We start from the raw sequence: 21507 nt of genomic DNA, 5'->3' as shown, positions 1-21507 counted from the left end.
GAGAGCCTCAGGGAAGATTCTCCTGTTTCAAGAGCTCACCCTACCTGGCTTTCAAGGGAAAAAAGGCTGCAGAGAGATTTTGTTTGTTTGTTTGGGGCTGGAAAAACGAGTTTCTCTTTGCTTGTCCCTGGCTTGAGCGCCTGGGTTTCTGAAGCAGGATTTCTGCCATCCCCCGGTTGCCGCTGAGCTGTCCTGAAACACCAAGAAGGAGCTCCGGTCTGGGCTGCTCGAGGGGAGACCACACCCGACCGAAGAAGAACCATCTCGGGGCCCTGAGCACATGGTGGCCACCACTGGACCGGTTTCCATGGCAACGCCTGGCTTCCGGCCCCAAGACTGCCTTCCTCCCACCTCCTCCCAGGCAGGTGTCTGCCTCCATCTCTAGCTTGGGGATGCTTCTGAGGTTCGTGCCAAGGAACTCAGGTGCTGGCTCACCTGCAGGAGGGAAAGGAGGGGAGGATGGGGGCAGTTCTTCAACACTGGCAACAAGAAAATGCCCAACCCCCTAAATCTATCCATAGCACATCCTGTGGCTCTAGCCTTGCCAGGTGTCTGCCCTGGAAGGGAGACAGAACAGATGCTAGGGTTCTGAGCTTCTGGAATGGTGGTGCTTCCGACTGGCTATAAAAAAGAAATAGAAAGTCTTGGGTGGAAAATTACCACCAGCACATGAGAAGAGGCTGACTCGGGAGCCTCAGGTGACATCGTATATCGTCTCGAGGAGTGGGTGGATGTCAGGAGGGACCGTTCGACGATGCTAGGCATGGGGCAGAGAGGGCAGGTACACAGGTACATGGGTTTGGCTTGTTTTATGTATGATATGGAAGACCAAAGATGTGTGTGAAAGGTACGTTGTGGCCAGTTTCGATCACAGGATCATAAAACCTTAAAGTCAGTGATCGTTTGGTCCAAATTCATTTTACAGATGGGGACACTGAGGCCCGAAGGCAAGTGACTTGTCCAAGGCCACAAAGTGACATAGCCATGCTGGGTTGCTGGTTCTTAGCTCCTAAATGCAGGGCTCTAGACTTGAGTCCCTCTGCAGGGACAGAGCTTATACTTAAGGCGGTTCAGTGGAAAGCCCCGTATAAGGCTTGTTTAACTCTATAGAACTCTATAAGCCCTGTATAACTCCTCTTCCCTCTTCCAGAGTCTCAAATATTCGTTTGGGGCTCTAGTGGGCCATATTCATAGTTACCTGGGAAACAGTCTATCTTTGGCTCTGTGGGGTAGGACCTACTTCTCCTACTCTATTACGAAAATAAACATCCAGGTTGTCATTAAAATATAATAAATATGTGTATAATATAAAATAAGGAATTATATGCGCAGCCTTAGAAAGCAAAGACATCTCATGGTTTTCTTCATGGATCATTTATCTTTTATACGAACTTTGCTTTTAATCAGCCCTGGCTGATTCCCTACTGACTGTAAAATTCAGGCCCCAGCCTTTGCCTGATGCCAGGGGCTCTTCCTCCAGAGGCCAGGGCCGCAGTGGCCACCAGGAGGCCCTATGGTGACGGGCCTCCGGGAGTCCTCTTGTCCCTGCCCATCTTCTGGAGCACAAGAGGACTATTGGCTGCTGCACTGATCTTCCAATGATGGGAGTGTTTCTTTTGGGGATGTTAGAGAAAGAATTCTCTAGTTCCTACCTAATTTTTTTTCTTCTCAAGAATGAAGTCAGAGCCCCGAGAGGCCAGTACCCCTGCTTGCGTGTAACCCCTTTGATTCAATGCTCAAGCAAAGCCATCAAGGCACACACATACACACACACACACGCACATGCACACACAGAGAGCACTTTATGATTCAGCCATTCTACTCACTCCTAGGTACATATCTTAGAGAAACGTGTGCATGTGAACGAGGGGATATGCACAGGCATGTCCACAGCAATCTTGTAATAGGAAAAAAAAGGAAACATCTAAACGTACGTCAGTAAGAGAATGGGATTCTGGCATCTCCATACGATGGAATGTTATACAGCAGCAAATGCATGAATGAATGAGCGAGTGAACGAGTGAATGAATGAACTAGAGCTACATGGGTCTGCATGGATCAAGCTCAAAATTTTAATGTGGGCGGGGGGCAGTGCCTGGGTGGCTCAGTCGGTTAAGCATCCGACTCCTGATTCTGGCCCAGGTTATGATCTTGCGGCTCATGAGATGAAACCCCACGTCCGGCTCTGCATTAACAGTGCGAAGCCCGCCTGGGAGTCTCTCTCTCCCTCTCTCTCTCTCTCTGCTCCTCCCTTGCTCACTCTCTTTCTCTCTCTCAAAATAAGTAAATAAAAACCAAAACAAAACTTAAAACGATTTGGATGGGGGGCAATAGTGGGATGCGATTTAAACAAAGTTTAACACACGCAAACACACTCTGACGCTGCTCAGGGTTTACATACACGTGTAGCGAAAGGACGAAGAAATGCTTGGGGGGAGAAACACGGCGGTCTCCTGAGTGAAGGACTTCAGAGGACTTTGACTACCTTGGTCGAGTTTTATAAAACTCGGCAGCGGCTTATGAGTGTTTACCGGATTGTTTTTTTGTGCATATAGGTCTAAAATGTTAAGTGAAAAGAAAGAAACAAGACACCAGGCACCTGACCTGGTTGGAAATTATTTATTTACCATTGAAAGGTCGGTGTTCCCCAATGTGACACCAGACGTATGACTATAACGTCTCATGCGTCTTTTTGTACTTCAGTTCATGACTGCGAAACAGACACACGCTTAGCACTGACAACAGCAAACACAGGCGGCAGAAACAAATCACGAAGACTAGGTCTGTCTTTTGGGGGGTCCTCACCTCGATCTGGCTCGGACTGGGACTACCTCCCTCCAGGACTCCTGTACGCCCCAAAGGAACTGCCCCCGGGGAGCCTCTCTTCCAACCCTACCCTCTCTACCCAGCCTCATTTGGAGCTATGTCACTTAACCCACACCCAGAGTCATATCTCAAATTGAAATGGACGGACACGCACAAGGACTCGCGCAATAGACACTCAGCAAATACACACTGATTTGATGTAAGCAGCGGAGTCACAGATGAACGCGGGCGGACTCCCATCGCCATCCAGGTCACCTTGGGGGCCCCAGGCCGCTCTGCGATGGGTTCTCGCCTTATTTCCATCTCGCTCCACGCCCTTCTTCGAAAATGCTCCCTGGCCAAGCACAAGGTGTTCCTTTCAGAAATGATCGGCCCAAGTCACACGGGCCCAATTACTCTAATTGGGGGGGTGAGTTGCACGTGTGTCTGCTACAAGGTACGCGGAGGCGAAGATCGCCGAAGCCTGTCGACGTGGCCGTCTGGGACCTCTGGGCGATTGAAAATGCACCCAGACGGAATTTTGTTGGAAAAGCACAGCCGTTACAGTCTCTTCTGTCACTAGGTACACGTACAGGTGGCTGGGATTTGTCATTAGGTGGATGGTAGCACTTACATGTGAATGTTCAGGCCGACGGCTGAGGTGTCTGCTGCTTTTACCATTGAGCACTCAGGACAGACGGACTTTTGTGTCACTCGCGGTGTCTCTTCCTGCCAACCCCCTATCCATCCTTCATTCATTAATTCACTCAACAGATACTTATCGGGGGCCCGTCAGCTAGCTTCATTCTGGGTCCTCGGAACACACAGGTGAAAAACCTCCTGCAAAAACCTATCTCGTTCTGCGCAGGCCTGCTCCGTGAGGTGGTGGGTGACACTTCGATGTGCTACGGTGGCGTTTGACTCTTACTGGGGCAGCCTTTAGATTGGATTCTGGAAAGCGCAACGCTTGAGATAGAAAGAACGGATGCCTCGTGATGGAATGACCAGAGGCAGAGTTGATCTTTCTGGCGTCAGAGGCCCTCTCCGGCCCACCTCAAACATCCTTCAGTGCGACCGTGAGGCAGGTGCATAGATTTATAAGGAAGTAGAACCCGTGTTTCCTGATTTTAAGTCTAGAATCCAGAGCGTTGTCCGTTGGAGTAGCGGATGTTGCCAAGAAGAGAAGACTGGTCAGCTCACGTAGGAAATGTTTTGTTTCCTTGTGGCTATGCCAACCCCAACAGGCAGACCAGGGCGTGAGGGGAGCCTCAACAACGTGTTATAGGAAATCGCTAGCAAGTGCTTTGCCTAAAAAGCACTTGGCAGGGGGGGTGGTCCACCTTAATGAGCAAGATCTCCAATTCTGAAAGCCTTTCCAATTAAACAGGGATCCGATATTTTTTTCCGTTTCTTCGGATGCTTTTCTACTTCTGCACGGGACGGGCAGATCGTGACAGAAGGTGATAAGGCCCCTGCTCAGATTCTCAGGGAGAGGCCAAGCATGGCCTGACTTGTTGCGGGAAAGAAGCACGGCCCTTACCCACCTCGCCTCGGGGTCCCTTGGGGGTCACAGGACCGGGTGACATTTGAAAGCCCAGAGTTTGGATGTCCCGTAGCAGAGTTCAGCTGCAGAATCCATGGTTCTGGAAGTGCCTGGGGATGGTTCTGGCGCTTTCCAGTCATCGTCAGCTGCCATCTTGAAGCGTAAAGATGATCTGTGGGGTGGCCTGAGAGTTTGTTTTTTTGGCCAGAGAATGCCGACGGCTTCAGAGCACTATTTCATCTACCACCTCATTCACAGATACAGAACGGCCGTGTTGCTGGTCCTGTTTTACAGATGGCCAACCACGGAACCCAGGGATCCTGGTTCACGGGCAAATATCCCACCCCCTCGGCAAGACGCATCCTTTAACTGACGATGCGGACAGCTATTTGGAATAAGAAGGTAGGGATTTGAAACCCAGGCTGCTGGTTACTTACTGATTCAAGCGACAGGCCCTGAAAATTCAGGAAGGGAGGCACACTCTCAAAAGACTCTCTCTCCTCTTTCAAGTTGCCTTCCTTCTCCACATCTACGGAGCCAGACATAACAGACTAAGTTAATATGTGCCCCCGCCCCTCCCCCCACCCCCAAATTCCTCCTGGAAGGGCTGGCATGCTGAGAGATGCATCGGTCTCAGAGGGTCACTTGGGTGATGTCGGTGGATGTGACAACTAGTGCCTCGTGACGAACAGGCTCGTCACGGAAGATGTCCCCAAGTATAACGTGAACCGAGTTTGAGATAAAACGATGGGGAGTTATTGAACAAAAAGCACAGAATTCAGCCCCAGAACAGGATCTGAAGGGCACAGACGAAAATATTAAGCATTAAAATAGTCAAATGAAAGAAACGGAGAGGCCTCCCACATTTCACACTGCCCGTTGAGATGTCCTGCACTGGAACTGGCTGCCCCTGGGGACTGCAGCCCCGACAAGGACTGCGGAAAAACCTGTCCGGAATGCTGTAGAAGGGATTGCTCCAAATGCGGTGGTCCAACCTCGGCATCAAAACCCGTCGGTGCTGGTTAAAAATGCAGGTGCCTGGGTTTCGGCCGGGAAGAGGGACTTGGAATGTCGACGGGTGGGCCCGGGGAATGTGCTGGTGACTCTTTACACGCTAAGGTTTGAGAACTGCTGGGTTCCTGCCGCGACCGGGCCGGGGGCGTGATTTAATGCTGATTTCATCCCACCCCGACAATCCCTGATTCTCCGAGTTAATCCAGGATACTTTTATTTCCTCCATCATTTTTGAAACGCCTCTTTTTAAAGAGCCACATTCTGCCCGCACGTTATTCCCCACCTTAAGCTTTCTCTGCATCCGGCCGGACCCCCCACCGGCCAAACCTGCCCGTGGGCTGTATTTGACAGGCGTCTCTTCAACAGCACAGAGGAGCCAAACGCATTCCTCAGGGGGACCCAAATGTCCCATGTCCACCCCCGGCCCTGCCTTGCTCATGTTTTAGAAATGAGAGTGTAAGAAGAGAGGGGCGGGGTCCTGGCCTTTGCAAACACATCTGTCCCCCGGGTGTCGGGATGAGGATGGGGCACAAAGAAGACGTCGCGGAGGACAGCGGGGCTGGAGGGGCGGGGCTGTGCCCGACAAGGGAGGAGCCCAGGCAGCTGGCTACAGACGCAGCTGGTGCCACATGGCGATCTGCCTCCGGGGGTTTTTGAGCATTTCCTCCCAGTGGCTGCGCTCGGAGCCCGAGGCGTGCAGGCCCAGGCTGCAGCGGCCAAGCGCGCAGCTCTGCCCCTCCTCGTCCTGGCCCAGCACCTCCAGCTCCACGCTGGAGGCCTGCAACAGGCCATCCGGCAGCTCGAACATGATCATCTCGTTCCACACGGGGTTGATCTTGTGCTTGGCCCGTTTGGTCTGCTTCTTCTTCAGCTTCTGAGCCTGGTGCTTTAAGGTGACCTTGACAGAGACATCTGGGGGAAAGAGAGAGACAGAAGGGTAAGCTGGTGGGGGGGGGGGGGGTGGGGGCGGGTAGCGGGCCCAGGATGAGGCTCCCCCTCGGGGCTGGAGAGACGGGGTCTCCGGCTCAAGATGTGCATCGAGGCTCCCTCTGGGCACGCCCCGTTCTCACCGGGCCCTGCGCTCATTCAATTGTTAAATGGCCCCCGTGTGGCACTAGACCGGGGCATAAGGCAGAGGTTCCTGCCTCCACAGAACTTAGGCTGTGGGTGTGGAACTTAGGGTGTGGAAACTTAGAACTTAGGGTGTGGAAAGCACCCAATAGCATAGTACATCCAGGGTGCTCGTCTGGTGGCCCAGGCTTGGGTCAAGCTAGAACCACCACCTGCCCTGAGCCCTTCCACGCGTCTTCAGGTCCCACGTCAAACCAGGCCCAGGGTAATGGCTCAGCTTGATTTTTAAACTCGGACCAGAAAAACTAAGCCACCCCCATGGCTTCACCCCATTGGTCTGTCCACGCGAGCGTTCTGGCTGATTATGAAGATAGAAGGTCTTCTCCTCCGTTGTTTTACAAATTTCACTTGAGGGCCCCGGCTTCACGTGGAGGACGAGGGCACACTGCCTTGGCCCCCCAGGGGCACCGCACCGATGGAGCTGTCCCCCAAGACAGCGGCACAGGTCACTGGACAAGCTGTCACGGAACATCACAAGGCTCAGGACCCGGATGATGTTTTCATTTGTCAAGGTTCCCGAAGCTAATGTGAGAATAATTGTTACTCGGTATTTATTGCTATAATTATCATCCCCGGGGGGCTAGTTTGTTATTTCAGCCGATAGATTTGAGAGACAAAGTGTTGTGCTGTAATTGTCCTGACAGGAGCTGTAAAATAAATAAATAAATAAGTAAATACAAATAAAAAAAGAGTAGGAGGCAAAGAATTGTCTGGAGGGGAGGAGAGGAAGCACTGAACTCTGGCCTTTGGCTCAGGAATCTGACGGCAAAACCAGTTCTGATTTCTTTTGCCCCAAATAGTTGGCTCAAAGGTAATGAATGCGGTGGCAATTCTCAGTTTGTGTCCTGCTATAAATATCTATTTATTTATCCCCTGCTATGAGCACTTGGCTCTGGGTCCAAGCAGCATACTGCTACGTTTCCGGCCCTGACAAGAGAGCCCGTTTCAGTCCCCAGACTCGGGGTCTGTGCTGGGGTATCCAGAAGCAAAACCTGAGGCTTCCAGAATGTTGAAGAGATGCTTATTTGGGTATATGGGGCACAGATGCCCGAAGCTTCAGGCCGCCTCAGCCCAGGCACCCACACACCCTCTGCCAGCATCCGCACTCAGCTGGTGTGGGGGTTGCAGGTTGACAAAGACTGAGAAGAGAGAAGAGGCTGGGGGGGGGGGGTGCGTGGGGCACACGGTGACGGCCAGCTGAGACAGGAGGACCTAGCCTTCCAGACACCAGTTGGTGAGGTGAGTCCAGCTGGGCGTGGGTGATGGGCTAAGTTTCTTCTTAGCCCAGATGCTCCAGTCCGTGGCTACGGTCCTATCCTTGGCTTCCTCTGACCCGTGGGTAAGACTGGTTCCTCTCATGATGGATCTGGAACGTAGGAAGCTCCAGGCAGCTCACACCTGGGCCCGATGGAGGGATCGGCCCAGGAGTAAACAGATACGAATTTAAAGAAGGGAGTGTGTTCTCACTCACCCTTCCCCAGGAGCGCCTTGGGCTGGTTGGAGTGGAGGTTCTTGGCCTTAATGAGCACGACCAGGAGGCGGTTGGCAGCTGGGAGATAGCTGATGGATAGAAGGACCTCTCCAGTCCCCGCAGATGGTTCCTGAAACAGAAGAGAGGATACAGAGGGGGACCCATCCACTAAATGCTCAGCCTGGGGTCACACTGGACCTGTATCCAGCAGGCATCCTAGAAACCACGTACCCATCAAGGCTGCTTTCTTACAGAGGGAGGAGGGCACCGAGGAATTCTAAGCCGCGTGTGCCTCAATAAGAATTTTTCAGTTGCCGCAAATTGTGATTTTCCAAATTATCATATGTTCAAACCCAACTTCTAAAACACATCAAAGAGATGCCACTTAGGATCTGGCAGGAGCAGAGGGTCGGGACCCCTTCTCAGCCTTCGCCATCCCCCACAAGCTCTTGGGGTATCTTAATAGAACACTAGGGTTCTCGGGGACACAGTTTGAGAACTGCTGCCTCGACCGGTCAGGTTCCTGCGGCAGTGGGGAGTTGCGATTCCTTACTCTGTTTGAAAAGATAATTCCTTCCAGCCCCTGGAGGGCTGAGAGTCAATAATATGATGTACGAATGCGGAGCAGGGCCTTGCCTGGTCAACAGAATGGCCAACTGTGTCAACAAAAAAGCCGGGCATGCGACATTAGGAGGGCCACCAGAGACCTCCGGCAATAACCTCGCTTTGCAGGAGGTGCTGACGCCCCCTGTCAAACAGCCAGCACGCCTTTCCTCCGTCTGTGGCTCTACAGAGTGTCTCCGCTGAAATTCCTACAAGAACCTGTTTGGAATTTCAACAAATCGACTGAGGGACAAAAAATGACCCAAAAAAGGCCCCCACAGGAGGCAGACAGACGCGTGCCACGGTCGAAAGGTGGCGTGACAGATTTCAGCACCAGACCATCCGGGGCTGAGCACCATTTACTAGCTGGGTTTCCTCCGGTCCATCATTTCACTCCCCACACCTCCGTTTCCTCATCGGTGGAATGGGGACCCGTCATCCAGGAAGGTCATCCAGGAAGGACAGCCACCACTTTTTGAGATTGTGAAGCAGGCATATTGTTTCTGGATGTTTGGGATTTGGGAGTGAGGCTGGAGGAGGCTGGCTAAGCCCTCTGCCCCCGTCACCCCTTTCCTCCGGGAAAAATGTCTTTGACGTGACTGTATCGATTCCACCAGCCCTAAGTAACCAGTCACACGACAGAATGATTCGGAAGCTGCCAGGAACGTTGGCAATGACATCAGTAACCGCAGCAAAGACTAATTAAACACTTATTACGGGCGAGGCGCGATTACGTTATCTATCCCACTAGGAGGCAAGGTCCGTAAAGCGGCTCCCGGGACCCGGCCTACGGTTGACACACCGCCAACTATGTGTGAGTGCAAGAAGTAAGAGAGAGGGTTCATTTTCAGAAATGCCAGATGAAAGCTGTGCTGTCTCCTTAACAGTAGGTTTACAACCTATTGGAAATATGTATGAACCCCAGCCTCCCACAGTGGAGCCCCAAACGCTTAGACACTTCACTTCCTGGTTCTTCTTCCCCTCTCCGTTTCTCGGGCTTATCTTCGCGGGCTTTGCGATGAGCGTGTGCCAAAGAACAAAGGGAGGAGGGACTGAGGGTCTCTGCGTCACCTCAGGGAATGTACCTCTGTTCCAATGAGACTGATTTTTGCCTTACATGGGCATAGACGTCGTCTGAGTGAGGCTGTAACCTCTGTAGTCCTCAGCCAATGAGGAACCAGGGGCGGGACTTCACGCTAGGAGATAAATTGTCTGCTGTAACTGCCCCGGGGTGTGCCTGTCCCTCAGACACCCGCTCTTGCAAGAACGTTGATTAAAGCCTCACTCCACTGTACTCTGAGTTTCGGTGTCCCTCCTCTGGTTGGGTCGGTGGATTTATTTCTCACAGTGAGAAAGAAAGGTGAGACGTCCTACTGAATCTTGACAACAATCCTAGAGATACCAATCTTGTCTCCATTTAAAAAAAAATTTTTTTTTAACATTTATTCATTTTTGAGAGACAGAGAGACAGAGCATGAGCGGGGGAGGGGCAGAGAGACAGGGAGACACAGAATCGGAAGCAGGCTCCAGGCTCCGAGCTGTTGGCGCAGAGCCCGACGCGGGGCTCGAACCCACCAACTGCGAGATCGTGACCTGAGCCGAAGTCGGACGCTCGACCGACTGAGCCACCCAGGCGAATCCTGTCCCCATTTTAAGCATAAGATCTTGATGCTTCAGAGAGCACGTCCCCACCTGAGGTCATGTAGCCAAAGTAAGAGAAGTAGCAAAACTGAGGTCTGGTCTGATACCGAAGACCAGGTCCTAAGCCAGGGCTCTTCAGACCTCTCGTTCCACGGTGAAGGAGCCGGGCCCAGGGACTTGTCCGGGCACCCAGAGGGGCAGCAACAGACTAGGGTGGACCACAGCCTCCCGATTCAAGGCTGCTTCTTGGAGGCCCATGGGTGACCTGTGCTGTAGCCACAGGATGATCCGGCTTAAACATCCTGCTCCCCTTGGACCAGGCAAGAGGAGCTTGGTCCCATCAGCCCACGAAGGGCTCGTCACCTTTGTATAGGGTGCCAAGGCCCTGGATGAGCCCAGCCGGCTGCACCCCAGCCAGACAATTTTAGCAGCACCTGCCAGCTCAACTCTGATGCTCCAAGTACCTGCTGACAAAAATAACCTTCTTCACCCACACCCTGCCCCCCATCTTTCTCTTGGGCTCTCAGCGAATCATTCGAGATGCCCTCGGAGTGGGTTGCTCTATGATCCCTGATGACGCACACGCTACCTTCGGGCTGAATGTCTTCCGGCAAGAACTGGCTGGCCCCTCCGTTAACCCGTTCTAGCCCACAGAGGAGCGAAGCAGCCACTGAAGGCTCTGCCCGCCTTGTTCACGTCAGCCCACGCCCTCGAGCTGGGGCGAGGGCCACCCTCACCTGCCGCGGGGCGCCAGCTCCTAGGTCGGACGGCATACTGCAGTCATCGCTCACGTGTGTGGAAGCAGGCCAGGGGGCCACGAGGATGTGAGAGTGTCCTTGAGGCACAGTGGCCCCTCTGAGCATGATGAGGATTAGAATGCGTGCACTGTGAGGGCAGGGCCCGGTGCTAATTTCTGCTGTGTCCCCAGCTCCTGGCGCTGTGCCTGGCACAGGCTGGAAACCGGGCAGGGTGTTTGTGGGATGAACGAACGTGTCTTGCTCTTCCAGGGGGAAGGATAGAAGGTCTGAGACTTCCAGAGAGATAGGCTCCCTCGGCCCTGGCGGCACCAAAGTCTCCAAAGCCCTAGGGGAGCCCCTCCACCTCCAGAGAAAGCTGCTCTACCAGCCGAATAAACCAAAGTGTGCGATCTTCTTCCCAGGCCCCCCGGGCTGTGATTCCGCACAAATCCCAAACCACGCGCTAATTAGAGACTGTGCTTCAGAACAGCCTGGTTCCAGCTGAGAGTGGCTGCAAATTTTTGTCCATTTTCTGAGGCTGGGAAAGAAAGAAAAATAAGGCAAGGAAGAGATTATAGCAAAAAGGGAGGCAGGTGGGGACTGAAGGCGTCCGTCAGGGAAGGCTCTAGCTGATGGAGCCTCATACGCCATCGGGCACTCAGACGGCATTTACATGGCATGGTGGTGAGGGGACAGCACAGGACTCGTAGCCAGACCAACCCGGTCCCGAGGTCCCGCTTGCAATGTCCCAGCTGGGTGACCCTGCAAGGGTCACCCAGCTACTCTAAGCCCCAGGCTCCAGGTCTGTAAATGAGTCACAGTGTCACCTTTACCAGGCTGCTCCGGGAAAGAACTGGGGTAGAGTTCCAAGCACAGCAGCTGATAGATAAGTACTCCCAAATGAATATGCTTTTTTAGTATTTTATCACTCTAGCATGGGAGTCAGCAAACATCTTCTGTAAAGTCAGGTAGTAAATACTTAGGACTCTGTAGGCCACCCAGTCTCCCCGAGAAGGCGCCGGCCAGCAGGTTGAGACTGGTCTTCTAGAAGGTTCTCTCTAGGCTCCACTGTGGAAGCCCTTGGATAAGGCCTTGACGCCAGAGCCTAAATAATCACACACCGTCCTACAGCCCTGATGTCTCCGACCCCTCGCTGCCCTGACCTGGGAGGATCGATGGCTTGCTCTCCAAGAGACCCCTCTCTGAGCAGTGCAGCCTTTCAGCAGACGTTCCTCTCACACCCTCGGCTCCCCTGACAGCAGAGGGCTGGGGAGAACCATGCCAGGGCTGGTGACAACAGAGAGCACCGGGCTCTGGGGCTGTCCCTAGCCCAGTCCATCCTCCAAATCCCAGTACAGATGCCATTTCGCACCAGGCCTTCTAGAACTCTCCATCAGAGTTAGGTTAGGCCTTTCTTCCATGTCTTAGGATTCAATGCATGTCCATTATCATCGTTGTCCTTGTCAATGTCACTCGTCTGCTCCAATTTATGCCTCTGGCCTGTAAGTTCTGGGTGGAAGGATTCCACACGGTGCTCATCTCCCCAGAAGTGCCTGGCACACAGCAGGGACACAGGGAGTATACGTGAATATAAATGGGGCCATTACTGGGGCGCCTGGAGGGCTCAGTTGGTTGAGCATCTGCCTCCTGATTTCAGCTCAGGTCACGATCTCACGGTCATGAGATCGAGTCCCGTGTCGGGCTCCACGCTGGGTGTGGAGCCTGCTTAAGATTCTCTCTCTCTCTCCCCTCTGCTCCTCCCCCACTTACTCTCCCCCCCTCCCCCAGCATCAAAGCCAAATCACACATAATGTGTTTTCCATGATGGCAGGGGGACCTTACATGGCAAGCTAGAAGCAAAACCAGACTCCAGAAATTCCATAGCCTGGGCTGAGCCCGCTCCAGCCCTCCACCCTGTTCACGACACCGAGAGTCCTCGCACACACACACCCGCACACCCGGGGAAGGTCCGTGACGCTTGTTTCGCGAGCCCTGGCCCAGTCCTGCCGCTGCATGCTCCCCTAACAGGCTTCAACTTTCCTGGTGCGAGGTCACCCTACCTTAACTGAAGTCTTCAGCTCACCCCACTGGGCGGCCCCCAGAGGCACAGACACCCCGTCCAGGCCCAGGCGGAGCTCCCCGACCACGCTGTGGCGGGAGAAGCGGTCGCAGGTCCGCAGGGTCAGCAGCAGGGTGGCTGTGGGGAGCTCCTCCTCCGCCAGGGGGAGCGCCAGGCCTTCCTCCCACATGGTGTGCAGCTGCCGCTTCTTCAGGGCCGTCTGGGCCTCTGCAGTGCCCGTCCTGTTGGCCACGCTGCCTTGGACATAGCAGTCACAGCCTCCATCGTGGCCACTGGTCACAGCTGCAGCCAAGGAGACAGCAACACAGACGTGGGACTTTCTCAAGGACAAGGGTAGAGGAGAAACACAGGCCTGCTTTGAGCTGCCGCATCCAGCTTAATGGCCATGACCTCAGGGGTACGAAAGCCCCAGGGCTGACCACCTTGGCTTTGCGGAATCGCCTTTCAGTAAGACACTCAGCAATGGGAGACCCTCCGAGGTGGCCAATGTCAGCACACGGTGGTCTTCCCCTGGAGAACAGGGACGTGACTGGCTGCTTCCCGGAGCCCTTCCCACCTCATGACTCTGAGGTTTCCCCAAGATGCCGGGGCCCGCAAACGGCTGAGGGCTTTTATGCTCTGATACTGTAATTTTTAATTTTTTTTTTAATGTTTATCTTATTTTTGAGGCAGAGTGCAAGTGGGGGAGGGGCAGAGAGAGAGGGAGCCACAGAATGGACCATTGTCAGCCCCAGCTCCTTTGCAAAGTCTTAGCTCTGTTTGCCGATGACAAAATTGTTGGGGCAGAGAGACCAGGGGCATCCTGACCCCTTGGACCAGTTCTTGGATTACAGAAATTTTGCTGACCATTCAGAACACCCTCTTTATCCCCCACAAAGCCCCATTCAATGTCAAAGGCACCTGTGGCAGAGACAGCTAACTGTTGGCCAAAAACCCGGTTTCCTCTTTTTGCTGAGCACCTGCTAAGCCACATTTCCCATGCTCCTTTGCATTCAGTGGCCATGTGACTGGGTTACAGCCAATGGGGTCTGAGCAGGAGTGATGCATGTTCTGTGTGGTCATGGCTTTTAAGGGGTGGTTGTGCTCCCTCCCTCTTCTCCCTCTCTCTCCACCTGCTAGATACAGATGACAAGGAGGCCTGAGAGGATAACGGGGACCCTGATGGAAGGAAGCTGGTCCCTGAATCAGAGGTTTGAATCACCATTTGGAAGAGAAAGAGGCCAACCAGGATTCTCCACTTTGAATGTTATATGAGAGGGGACTGGATTCCGCCCCCCCCCCCCCCCCAACACACACACACTTCACGGTCCGTTCTTTACCGAGTGCTAATCCAGCACTGGGTGCTCCCTCCAGCCTCAGGTGCTCCCATTCCTCCTGTACAGCTCCTCCAGGGGAGACGGACCCACGGAAGCCCATGAAAGTCAAATACAAGTAATACCTTCCAGGCGAGTCACGAACAGTTCCGCCTTCTGCCGGTCATAGTCCAAGCGGTAGTGGAGTTTGGGGGCTTGGTTCCAACTGGCAGCCTTCTCTGGGTTCCAGGCCTCCATGACACACACATCCTCTACCACACCTGTCCAGAGAGGTAAGGCCGTCACTGCCACCCGCACTATGGTCCTTGTTTTTCTAGATCCTCTCTTTCCCATGTGCTACCCATGCCACGGATGGAAACCAAAAGCGCTCTAGCCGGGGGCCGAGTCATGGTGGCCACCCCAGGGTGACACCTGCGGTCCTGGGATTGCATGTTGAGGGACCGTCACAGCCCAGTGCTCAAGACATGGCCTTTGGTGTCACACACGAGCTGCCACTTAAGAGTTACGTGACCTTGGACAAGCTGCTTGACTTCTTCGAACCTCAGTTTCCTCATCTGTGTAATGGGAATGATAACAGTGTCTCCTTCCCAGAGTTACTTGCATTAAATGATTCAGAAGTTCCCCCCCCCAAACCACACATATCGCTCACTCTGCCCCTCACTGGAACAGGAGTCAAACATCTGGAAGATTCTCGGTAGTCAAACATAATACGGGAATTAAAGGATCCAGCAGCTGTAGCCGACTCCACTTCGAGCAACTTGGAACTCAAAAAGTTTTGATTCTCAGAACAACTTTAGAGGGTAGAAACGTAAAGGCCTATTTAATGTCCTAAATGGCTTGTTATGGGGTTCCTGCGCGTGGGGAAAAATTCCTCTGGTGCGTCTAAGTAAGGAACAGACTGACCAGGATGTGAGCAACGCGTAAAGCGAGACCGTCGTGAACACAGGACTCAGGTGGCTCCCAGGGGCGCCACGGGGATGATCACAGCAGGGTCAGTGCCAGAAGGGTCCTGCCTGGCACCCACAGCTCTCCTCTCTCAGGCTACCTCAGCCTTCAAATTCAAAGCCAAATCAAAGCCAGACCAAAGCTGGCACGGCTTGGCAATGCAAGAATGGATTCTGCTTCCAGAAACGGAATTCTGAGCTCCCGGGGGGGCTGAGGATCAACACTGGTGGGAGCAGGACACGTTGGGCATCACGGGAAGAGTGTCCGATGAATTTGGCATCCTCGTTGCCTGCACTCCCTTGCCTCTGGTCAATATTTGCTGAAGAATCAACTCCTGATAGATGTCTATGGAACCAGCGTTCTGGGGTGGGGAACAATGACAAACGATGACAAAGAGAAGACAAACTAATGTGTTCCGAATTCTTTAAAGTTCCAGACTCTGACACGCTGCCCTGTTCTTCCTGGTGGGCAGCATCCAATCCTGGCTCCCCCCGAGCTTTGGGAAACCTGGGGTTCCCGAGAAAGGGGAGCCCTCTTGTGATTATGATTACTACCCCCAAGGCTCCACATGCAAGCTTTTCCTCACTCTCGGATCTTAAGCTGTCGGGTCCTCAGGGGGTCTATTTGACATCTTTTTAAAATGCGGGGCTAAGAGCTGGGCAGATGCGTTCCTGCCACAGGCACCTTGCAAATTGTTCTTGAAGAAACGCCAGGCTAATCGCTGTGTTCTGGGTGGGGGGCGGGGGCACCGGCTCACCGGCCAGCATGCGCTCCAGTTGGACCCAGGCCAGGAGATGCGTAAAAATTGGGGTCAACGTCAGAGCCAGTTACGCTGCCTCCCCTTGTACCGTCTGCCTCTCCGACCACACAAATAAAACCCCAGACCACACAAGAATCCGTTCTCCTGGACGTGTTTCTTGCCTCCTTATTGTCAAAGAGCCTGCATGCTCTTTGGGGTAGGGGCTGTGCCTGCTTCGCGTATATGCCCCAGTGCCCAGCACAGCCCTGTACCCCGAAAGGTTGCTGCATCTCGAAGTGGACGCTGATGAGAAGCAGGATAGAAACAACAATAATAACAACACGCTTTGGTTACACCTTTGCTGCCACGCCCTGGGCTAAGCACTTTATATGCATTATTTTATTTACACTCTGCAACAGCCCTCCCGGGAAGACAACAGTAGAATCCCATTTCAGGTACGAGGAAACTGAGTCCCAGAGAGGTTAGCCACATGACCAAGGCCCCACGAGGAGTACGTAAAAGGGCAGAGAATTGGCCCCGGGACTCTGGAAGCCCACGATTCAATCATGGCCCCTCGACGTGAGTTGAAAAGGACTCTCCACTCCCCAGTCGGAAGCTGGAGGCCTCAGAGAGAAGCCGGTAGCAATAGGTCCCCAGGAATAAAGGACTGTAATTCCCAGGCCCTGTGCCCCCGTGCTTGCCCAGCGTCAAATGCTAGGGCTGGCCATGAGACGCCGTGAGCCCCCCTGAGTACTGCCCATGGAAGAACGAGGGGCAGGAGACCCCTACCATTCTGAGGAAGGATGAACAGTTCCTCTGTGACCTGCCTCTTGAGGCGGCTGTCATTCGGGGCCGGGGGGCTGGCAGGTGCAGCAGGTTCCTCCGTGGTCCTCAGGGTATAGTCCGCATAGTTGATGACCTCCGGGGCTGTCACAGCCGGCCTGGGTCCGTAGATGTCTGGCAACTTGAGGAGGGCTCGGGGCTGGACGGGCTCCGTGGACTTTTTAACATTGAACTGCAAACACACGTCACTCTGATTAGTCCACGAGAAGACCTCCCGCCTGTTTTCTACCCACAGAAAGGAGAAGCCATGACCCGCCCTTTCACGGGAGGCAGAGGGAGGGCTGGGGTCCCTTTATGCTCCGAGAGGCACCACCCAAGCAGCCAAAATGTCACTTTCAAACACACCAGAATCCACAACATTGCGGTTGCGATGGCATCTGGGCCCTGTTCATCCACCCCCTTCCTCCCCCTGCCCAGTGGTCTTCTGCTGTGTCCCCTGGGGTTATTCGGGCCCATCACCTGTGCCACCTGCTTCTTGTTCTCTCACCGCCCCTCCCCCCCCTTCAAGAGACCTACAAGCACTGGCCCAACCCGGCCCTACTCACCTTTCTGACATTGTCCCAGAATCTTCCCTTTGCACGGCTCCAGTCACTGGGCTCCCTGCTTCTCAAACAGGGCTGAACTCTTTCTGAGTCTGATTTCTGGACCCCAACCCCTCCCCCCAAACCACCACCCCCACCTCCACCTGCTATAAATTAAGTCCCTCCCCCAAGCCTGTCCCTCCCTTTCACCACATCCTGCTCTTTGCTTTATAGCTTTGAGCTCGCCCCTATATTGTTATTTTTTTTTTCATAGGTTGGCCTGTTTGTTTCCAGTCTTGTGTGAGCTCCGTAAGCACAGGGATTATGTCTTATCTTGCTCCTTCTGTATCCCTGGTGCCTGCACAGTGTCTGCTCACAGGGAGTATGCAATATAAACCCGTGGCTAGGGCTGCCATGTTCGGTTGTATGGTTTGTGCACTGCACAAAGGAGCCCAGATGAGGGGCAAGTGAGGGTTGAAATGCAGTGTGTGCACCACATGCCCAGCTGTGTGCCCTGAGGTAGGGTCTTAGTCCACCTGGAGGAAAGGGCATCTTTTTCTCTACACAAAGGCCTGCTTGCTTGTGAAGCTTTAAGTATGCAGGGCTGCGTCACACAGACCAGTGGAATCTTCTGTCTTTCCCTCCACTAGGGACTGAGATCTCTTCTACCTAAGGGATTCCAACTTATATACCAGGCAGCAATATCAGGGGTCTGCCTAGTCCCCGGGAAGTCAGGGACTGATGGCCAGACCTAGAACTCAAAATGCTGGGTGGGTAACCCATAAAATAACCCTCAAATTGGGGCAGGTGCAGACCCACAATAGAGTCCCCCAAGCAGCCTCCTGCCCTCCTTGCTGGCCCTGCTGTCTCTCCCCTCTCTGTGGCTGCTGGAGGGGCTGGCCAAGGGTCAAGGCTGCTCTCTGACCCAGGGACTGGGGAGTTTCGGGCAGGGGTGGCAGTGGGGGTGATGCAGTCCTGGAGGGGGACAGCACTCAGAAGTTGATGTGGTTTCCAAGTGGGTGTTTATAGTGTTTCCACAGTCTACGTTTCACTCTCCCGGGATAAATCCCGGACATTCTGCTCTCCTTGACACTCTGTCTCCGACCATCCCCGAGGGAGGCTGGACCTCGGTGACCTTAATTATCCAGGAATGCACCGGGGCTCAAAAGGGCCACAGGCGGCCGCCGTGCAGGTGGCCTGCTCCTGCTTTACCTCTTCTTCTTCCCAAGTCCCTAAAGGGCTTAGAGGGGATAAAACACTTCCTTCCTCTCTCGGAAACACTGCCCAGCAGACTGCAGCGCAACCGAGACTGTCCCAGTCTCTGCTGAGTGTGCCCGGCTCGTACAGGCTGGAAAAGCACTTCTGACTTAAGTGGAACACAGACGCCCAGGAGCAGACAGCGGGGTGGCCGCACATTTACATCTAGATCGGCCTGACCCCAAAGCCCGCTGCAACCGTGGCTCCCGACCCCCTTCCCGCCTTCAAGCCTCTGCCTGGCACGACACCCACTCATCAGAAACGTTTGTCACCGCTACGCCCTGCACCTGCTTCTCAAAAACACAGTCCCTGTTTGTCTGGGATGCTGGACGCAAAGGGGCAACGGCAGTGTCTGGGCTTTGGGCCCGTGCTGCGCCCTCCTGTTCATCAGCACAAAGGCACCCGGCCTGCCACTGGCCGCTGGCCACCCAGCCCCTTCTCCAACGCCTCCTATCTGTCCCTTACTGGGTCCAGAACTAAGGGCGCTTGGCTGGTTGGGGGAGCACTTCCGTGGTTTGATATCTGCTTTCATGCCAGTTCAATCAGTTCAGACGAGGGCTGTGTTGATTCATTTCTAGCTGGACCAAATTTGGCTGGTTCCACATTTCTCATGGAAAGAGAACGATGGGGCTCAGTTCTGAGGTTCACTCCGTGTTGCTTCAAGCCTCCGCAGAGCCTGGGTCAGCGCTCCTTCCTACTCGCTGGCTCTGAATTTGTGAGCCCCTTGATGAGCTCAAGAGCCTGTGACAAGAGCTTAAAATGCATCGCCAGAGCACAAAGTTGGGGTGCTCCTGGCTGTGCTCCAACATCCGTTCCCTCTCTATTCTGCCTTTCCTCCAGATCCCCTGGCTTTCGGGATCCCTCCCCGGCCCCAGCTCTGGGTTGGGGCAGGGGGACCTGCTTAATGTGATCCCAGGGGCTCCTGGGTACTGTTTTTAGCACAGGGGTGGGCACCTGTCCCGGAAAGCGAACCCAGACAGGCAGAATGGAAGGACTTGCATGGCACGGAAGTAGGAGAGATCCTCTCCCCTGCTGGACAGGTAGCCTGTGGCCCCGTCTGGTGACTGCAAGACGAGCCAGTCTTGGGACAAAGTTGACATGGTGGACAGCAGGGTGGGAACAACAAAGGAAGCTGTGTTCTCTGGTCACAGTGTTACGGAGCCTCCGAATCAACCGAGCCCGGTATCCCCACTTGGCACTTCTGAGTTGCACGAGCGATGCGGTCCTTCCTGTGCCAGCCGGTTTGGGTTGGGGTCTTTGTGGTTGGCAGCGGGGAGCATCCTGAACTGAGACACCGCCTCTGTCATGAGCACACAGGATGCCATGACCGGTGGAGAGAAACTGCCTGGGGTGAGACGCCTCTCCCACCTGCTGAACGTCTCTGCATCCAGCCGAAGGCATCCTCATTTGCGGTCTATCCTTGCCCTGCCCTGGTAAGGTCCTGTGTGGCAATGGTTCCCTGAGATGGAGAGCGATTTGTCGCCCTTCACTGGGGGCAGGGTCTGATGCCTGCTACACCACTCCCTTCAAGTAGCATAAGCAGCTGCTGGTTCCCTGTCTCGTTCTCTTGTACAACCGCATTCATTGCATTTCAAAACCCTGGTTCCACCGCATCTTTCTTTTTTTTTTTTTCAATTTTTTTTTTTAATGTTTATTTATTTTTGAGACAGAGAGAGACAGAGCATGAACGGGGGAGGGGCAGAGAGAGAGGGAGACACAGAATCGGAAACAGGCTCCAGGCCCTGAGCGGTCAGCACAGAGCCCGACTCGGGGCTCGAACTCACAGACCGTGAGAGCCGAAGTCGGACGCTTAACCGACTGAGCCACCCAGGCGCCCCACCACTGCATCTTTCAAACGCATCTGTTTCCCCTTAAACAACTGGAACTTCTGTGCCCCAGGAGCAGAAAAGGGGTTTGGGAGTGGGGTGGGGGGGGGCGCTGGGAAAGAACTATGAGTGGGGCACAAGCGAGAGCGCCTGGGAGGAGGGAGGCACCAGGGGAGCGGACCCCTGGAGAAGGACCTGAGCTCCAGCCTAGCACCGCAGTGTGCAAGGGGCGGGATTTGGAAGTGGGGACTGTCTCTCCAAATGTCCCTTGAACCCAGGGGAAGGGCCTGGCAATGTCGATGCAGGAGTCCAGGAAGGTTCCCAGTGGGGCGGACATTCAACGATTAAGGCACCCCCAATTGTGCTGGCATGGCAGGTACAGAGAGGGGAGACCCCTCTGTTGAGTCTCTGCAGATTGTCCCTGCCTCTCACCTGTCCCCTTGGGCCCCTGGCTCCTGCCGAGAGTGTGGACCCCGAGCAGCTTCATGTGGCACAGCCCCACGGCGCCTTGGGTCATGCCCCTCCCCTCTTGCCACCTGCCCTGGGGCTTCTCAGTGGCTGGTGAGGCACGTGGGACATCCAGGGACACTGTGGGTGGCCCAAGGGCAACCCAGATGTGCCAAGAATTAACACTCCACGGGATGGGGGTGGGGGGGGACTTGACCACTGTCAGCTGGAAGCCAGACCTGAATTCTTCTCCTTTCCTCCTTCCTACCCGTCCCCAAAGTATCTTCAGTCACCCCTTGGAAGATGACACCTCCAGCAACTGTCCTTGGTGCCAGGTGGTGGCCGGCTCAGTAACACCTCTGTGTGTCCCCTCCCCCCCCTTCTCCGCTGCGTCCCATCCCAAGATGGCACTTCCTGCCTAAGAGCAGCTCAGTGGCCTCAGGGTGGGCTCAGCCTTCCCCAATCCAGGCTGAGACAGATGGCATGGGGGGAGGGACAACCCTTCAGCTAACGAACAAATATTTATTGAGCCCTACTAGAGGCCAGGTCCTATGCTAAGTGTTAGGAACACAGAAGTGAACAAGACAGATG

General features: G+C 54.3%; 1 protein-coding gene across 2 annotated transcripts in view; it reads right to left on the bottom strand.

The window, feature by feature from the left end:
• Window positions 1-2603: 2603 nt before the first annotated feature.
• Window positions 2604-21507, bottom strand: part of SYT13 (synaptotagmin 13) — a 41368-nt gene continuing 22464 nt past the window's right edge. Inside the window, exons 1-6 of one of the 2 annotated variants that reach the window (XM_060604454.3) lie at window positions 17411-17502; window positions 16812-17037; window positions 14464-14598; window positions 13006-13307; window positions 7965-8094; window positions 2604-6274 (exon numbers count right to left, since the gene is read on the bottom strand). In XM_060604454.3, coding sequence (XP_060460437.2) covers window positions 5970-6274; window positions 7965-8094; window positions 13006-13307; window positions 14464-14575 — 849 coding nt within the window. In that variant the 5' untranslated portion in view covers window positions 14576-14598; window positions 16812-17037; window positions 17411-17502 and the 3' untranslated portion in view covers window positions 2604-5969. Of the gene's footprint in view, window positions 6275-7964; window positions 8095-13005; window positions 13308-14463; window positions 14599-16811; window positions 17038-17410; window positions 17503-21507 lie in introns of those variants that run through there. The other variant, XM_078433394.2, reaches the window with a different exon arrangement.

Source organism: Panthera onca, chromosome D1 (genome assembly GCF_046562875.1).
Source record: "Panthera onca isolate mPanOnc1 chromosome D1, mPanOnc1 haplotype 2, whole genome shotgun sequence".
Classification (NCBI taxonomy): Eukaryota; Metazoa; Chordata; class Mammalia; order Carnivora; family Felidae; genus Panthera; species Panthera onca.
Note: the sequence above shows the minus strand (reverse complement) of the source record. Positions and strands in the feature narration are given on the sequence as shown.